Source organism: Aspergillus lentulus (assembly GCF_001445615.1).
Source record: "Aspergillus lentulus DNA, contig: Alt04, strain: IFM 54703, whole genome shotgun sequence".
NCBI classification, from domain to species: domain Eukaryota; kingdom Fungi; phylum Ascomycota; class Eurotiomycetes; order Eurotiales; family Aspergillaceae; genus Aspergillus; species Aspergillus lentulus.
Window position 1 is genome coordinate 3,419,031 of NW_028322122.1, and position 5,993 is coordinate 3,425,023.

The window sequence follows — 5,993 nt, forward strand, 5'->3', positions numbered from 1 at the left end:
TTATTTAACTATACAACAATCGGGCCCAAGAGGGATTAACGTAAGACAGTATCTTACTTTTCTCTTAATTGGCTGCTACGCTTAGGTTGCTCTCGAGGCCAGGATGGCGATTGGTACCCCGCATGCGGCTGGTCCCAACACTTCAAATCATCTCTCTCCCGAATTGAGGTATCTACCTTGAGATGACAAAATTGACTTGAATGCCATCACTATATCCAACTTCATGCTTCAATAAAATCATCTATATCAATCAAGAGCTAGCAGCAAGCTCGCTTAGAATCTCATCAGCCGCCTTCTCAGCTACCATGTAGGTAGACACAGCCGTGAAAGTACCCGGGATCTTGGGGTAAACGGAAGCATCAACGACACGGAGACCAGAGACGCCACGGACACGGAACTTGGAATCCAACACGGCCATGGGGTCGTCATCAGCACCGATGGGACAAGTGCAAGAGGCGTGGTGGCCCCACGCGGCGTCCTTGACGTAGTTCTCGATGTCTTCCTTGGAAGTGACGGCAGCACCAGGGAGAACCTCGGTGACATTGACGAGTTGGCGCTTGAAGGCGTCACGGGCAAGCTCGATGGCTTCGTAGAGGGCAGTGAGATCGGCATCATAGTCGCCAACACCGGTGTCGAAGTAGTTGAAAGTAATTTTGGGGACGTCGAGGGGATTGGCGGACTGCAGGGCCACGGTACCGGCGGTGTTGCGGGGGTGAGCCTTCAGGATAGCCCAGGTGAACCAGTTGTGTTCATCGGTGGCGTTGATGCTGTAGTCGGGGAAGTAGCCACGGAAGTTGACCGGGCCACCGAAGCAGAAGATGTCGAAGCTATCATCGGCAGTCACGGAGCTCTTGTACAGCATAGTTGCAGCGAGACCGGGGGACGAGTAAATACCGCGGTCACCCAGGATAGGAGTCTCCCATCGGTTAATGCAGGGGTCAGCCTCATCGTGGATGCTAAAGGTGCAGCCGTTCAAGCAGGAGAAGTCCTCCTCGATCTTGCCCTGTACGGAGATTTCGTAGTGGTCCTGGAGGTTGGTACCGACACCGGGGAGATCCTTGATGACCTTGATGCCAAACTTGTTCAGCTCGTCGGCGGGACCGATACCACTCAGCTTGAGGATTTGGGGCGAGTTGTAAACACCGCCGGCAACGATAACCTCACGGGAAGCAGTAGCGGAGCCAGGAATACCGGCAGAGGCGGTCTTTGACAAGGGGCTAGCCTTGTAAAGATGCTGGCCATCGAGGAACTCGACACCAGTAGCACGAGGCGGGTCAACAGTCTCATCGAAAGTCACCTTGGTAACATGGGTGTTCATGCGAACATCAAGAGGGTACTTCTTGGTGCCGTCGGTGTTCTTAGCATCCCGCACGGCGATAATGAATTCACGAGCACCATTACGGTGAGCGTCATCGGTCGAGATGGGGATTTGATAGTAGCCAGAAACAGTATCACGGGTAGTCGTATCAGCATTAGCATCGCCAGCCAGCAGGGTGGCAATGTTGATGACATTGTCAGTCAGGTTACCAAGAGCAAAGGCACCACCGGTAAGCATGCTGAGAAGTTGTGGGTCCTCGAGGACAATGCTCAGGGGAGCGGTCTCGGTCTGGAGCCATCCATCATAACCATGACCCTCCATTCCGGGGAGCAGGTAGTGGTTCCTCTCCAGTTTGGCAAAGTACTTGCGCATATTGTCAGGCGACCAAGAGCTGTCGCCAGTCAAGGTTGAGATGTATTCAAAGTCGGAGTGGTGGGGGTAGACAGCAATCAAAGCGTTGTGGGCAGTACATCCTCCGAGGGTACCTAAAGTGACAATACATTAGGATCTTTAGAACTGTTTTTCAAATTGAAAGTATCTTGCATACCAGTACGAGGGTAGAGTGTTCCCATCAGTGTCGAGCCTTCAGGAGGGTTCAGACCAGTATATAGTTCGCCACTGGGCGTTTCGTAGGTAGTCTTGAAATCACGAGCCTGGCGCTCATCATCAGCATAGTGGTGAACGAAGAAGTTCCATGCGAGCTTCTCATCCTCAGAGGCTCTGGCCGAGTAGGCAGGGATGGTATAGTTGAAGGTTTCACCCTGGTCATCACCGGCTTCAAGCAGCAAAGTCTTGTGGCCAGCCAGAGCGAGGCGAGCTGCCAGTGGACCACCACCAGCACCGGAACCAACCACGACATACTCGTAACCGGTGATATTGACGGCCTTGGCGACGCCAGCAGTGGCGGCCAATAGGCCAAAAAGACGAGGAATAATCATCTTCAAGATAAGGAATGGCTATGAGTGAGTGGTAAATCTAACGTGCCGGGATTCCATCCAAGCTTATATATCATGGTGGAATTTGTTTCACCCCTGAAATACCATAGTCCTGATAATCCATTCTGGCACTCCCTCAATTTTCCACTCTCGCTAAACGCCGTTGAAATCCGTTGAAGTTGTTATGCCGCGGCTGTGGGGAGACTCTTGCTCATGGACTTGTGGATAGGGTCCACCCGCCGACAGCTTGTGTCTAGCCCGTTTCAAGCAGCAATCACCGAACCATCGTCAATAAGTTTAATTTGTACTCTGCAGAGCTCACCTGCCATCCCTGTTGATCTTCAACGGGGATCCACATTAGGCGTCGGTGATTGGTCCATTCGAGACCAGAGTAGGATCTGAGCACCCTCTATGGGCTGGTGGACCTGCTACACCGGGTTGGCCACTGGGTGGTATTGAGGGAGTTTGCGGAGCACTTGAGTTTCTTGCTCAAGGCGATGAGAAGGAAGGTGCTAGGGAGTTGGTAACACCTTTAGGACCCTAAGCCCCAGGCCCTGGGCCCCTTTGCGATTGCACAGGATGTAATCTCCCCATAGGTTTAATGATAGACTTAGGACGTCCGATGTCCGATTGTTCAGCGGTCTTGAATTTCATCGACTGGTTGTGAGTGGGAATTTTTCCCATGCGGGCACGCTATCCTGTATCGAAACTAGAGCCTGGTCAACCGTGTGAAAATACCTGGAAATAGCTGCGAAAATATTGACTAGTATGGAGTCAACAAGCTGACAGGTCAGTTGTGCCAAGAGGTTGCGGACAAGGTTTTTTCAGGGGGCGAATCCTGCTGGCCAGATTCACTTATTCTTGAATTGGAAGAGTCATTGACTACGCTAACTATCTTCTCTCTTAGTTGATTCAGGTCTTGCTTTTTAGGGGATTCATGGCCCCTGAGTTGGAACAATCAACACAGCACGTAAGAAATCATCTGATGAATCTCACAAGAGCCTTGATTCTCGACCACACAACAAAATCACTAGTTCCTTGGAGTCCTTCCACCGTCACAGATGCCCGGGACGCAATAGCTACTATCCTTAAACATAGCCAGCAATTCTTCCTGCCACCAATCCTTACCATCTCTAATCCTTATCACCTCAAATCCGTACCACTTACCACCTCCAATCCTTACCACCTTCAATCCTTACTGTCGGAACATATTCACTGTTGCCACTATGGCCATGCCAATCATTGGCATTGCCTGTGGCCTGAGTATGCGCTACTTATGTATTAGGACTAGCAACTGATGACATAATCTCACGCTTATCAGCGTCTGGGATTCAGGGGCATCCTGAACCGACGCTGATACGAAGAGAAGGACATCTATCTAACATCTATCTACATGAATTAATTGACTTTTGCTTTACGAGTATACACCCTATCTACTTAACTGTGTACACAGTACCTAGCTGGTGATACCAACAATTTGTACAACAGGGCCTATATGCAATATTATTTAGCTGCTCTAATTCTCCCCTGCAGGGCTGAAGGGTAGCCCCATCAGCCCTAGCCCTGAGCCCTTCCCCTGTGTCCTTGCTTCCTAGCCCAGCAAACTATGTACAGACTACCTATCGTGGAAGGTTATACCGGAGTCAAATGCTGTGCCGAGCGCAGGGCCATCACAATTCCCTTATATCTGCACAATCTTCTGTATTTCCTAGCTGCTTAAGTAGCAGTGCATTCTCCCTTGCATTATTTGCATTTGCTTAGCGATGCTGACTAGCCATGGTCCGTTCGGAGGTTGATGAGCATAAAGTATTTCGTACCTTTTGGACTTTTTTTGGGCGGACTAGCTCGGAAAGGCAGTCCAACTTCCCAGTATCACGCCAACTGATTGTATCGCCAGGTTTTTCTTAAATAACTTCAAAATCCTGCTTTTACTAATCAATGCTCATAGCTGGTCTGATGCTGACAAGCTGGCGAGGATTCTGAGGTGTTTGAAAAGCAGATGATACTGAACCTTCAAGAAGTGGTGGTGTTGGCGTACGAAGCTGAAAAGTAATCTTTTCAAGAACCCTGTCTTGATTCAGTGGCTTAAGACCAGATCCTGCAAAGCACTGCATATATTCTCTTGATTAAAGATCATCTCACGCGCAGGAGGATATAGATGTAGAAAATCCTCTTTATCAATGTGATTGTTCCCAGCCATCATCATCCCTTTAACGAGTTTCCCATATGCGCGCTTAAGTGGGCCAAAAACACCAACATCCAGTGGTTGTAGAAGATGAGAAGTATGAGGTGGCACGCAGAGACAGATAATTGCATTCTCGTCACAGAAAGTATCAAATTCTGGAGTTAAATGACTAGAATGGCTATCAAGAATAAGCAACCACTTTGCACCACTTGAATATCGCCTAGAATACGGCTCAAACCCATCTTTTAACCAGCGGAGACCTATCTCATCTGTCGTCCAGCCATTTTGACTAGTTGCAATTAACCAGTCTTGAGGAAGCTTAGGTTCTTGATACCAAGCAGCCTGGTGTTGTTTTGCCTTCAGGATGACCACTGGTGGTATAGGTAGCCCTTTAGAGCTAACACATTCAATGATAGTAACCCATTCCCAATTGCCCTGGATGACTGTACGAGGTCTCCCACTGCGCTCTACTGCAGTAATGACCTTAGATGTTGTACAGAGTTCCATTGCAAAGCCAGTTTCATCAAAGTTCCAGATATCATCTTCATGAATGCCATGTTCCTGAATGGCTTCATGTACGGCTTTAAACCACTGTTTTATAACCTTTGGATTCTCGTGCTTTGCACGCTGGTATGTAATCCTTCGATTATATCTTGCATGTAGTTCAGGAGGCACACTAAGCAGTTAGTTCATTCCTCACGGTCATATAGATCCCAACAGCCAGTAATCATTTTGTCATGGAAACTGTCTCATATTCTTTCTGGGGTGCATCAAGCATTGTTTTGCTAAGTAATCTCTTCTCCCTACACTACTTGTACTCTCGACTCATCGAACAATGATAGATGGCTGCTGATGATTGAATCAGCAAAGAAAAGAAGTTATCATGAAGAGACGTCTTATAGTTCTTTATAGATATCTAGGTCGTTTCACTCCCTTCTGATATAGCTAGCAATGCATCTGAGCTGATCTGTTTCTCTTGTTGGTAAGCCTTAGTTTAATATTCAGATTCTTCATCGCTAGCTCCGTTATTGTCGATGTGTCTTTTGGTATTTGTAGCTGACTGTGAGTCCTCCATATTTCCCTGCTTCCGCTTCCCAGTTTTAGCGTCGAAAGAACGGACGTAATCCCAAAGATTGGCCATTGGTGACTGAGTGTGCTCCATCTCTGAATATACAAGAACCAAGGGCAGACTGCTAATACGCTCTATAATATCCCTTGAGTTGATTAGACCGCGGAAGGTAGCAAAATAGTGATTGTTTTTGAATTGACCAATGAAGACACCGTTTTCACAGGCTGTTTTGCGTAGCTAATCAACCATGCCAAGGGCATTAAACGCACCCCCATCCATAAGATTAAGTCTTCCACTGTTGATATCCCCAGTGTGTAAAAACAGATACTTCTTGTTGATCTCAGTCAGATTGAAATCATTGAATCCGGGTGCCCACTACGCAACTGGCCTGCTTTATAGTAGGAGAGTCGCCTTAGAACTATTAATTCATCATAAGGGGAATTATTTATTTAGTCCAGCTAGGCAACATGGTGTGAGATCAGGTAT

General features: G+C 47.9%; 1 protein-coding gene across 1 annotated transcript; it reads right to left on the reverse strand.

Annotated features, from left to right (window-relative positions):
- Window positions 1-250: 250 nt before the first annotated feature.
- On the reverse strand, window positions 251-2,256 carry ALT_2393 (GMC family oxidoreductase; the record flags this gene model as incomplete). Its single annotated transcript, XM_033564624.2, has 2 exons — window positions 251-1,803; window positions 1,866-2,256. The coding sequence occupies 2 exons, from the start codon at window positions 2,254-2,256 to the stop codon at window positions 251-253; spliced, it is 1,944 nt and encodes a 647-aa protein (XP_033420515.2).
- Window positions 2,257-5,993: the final 3,737 nt, after the last annotated feature.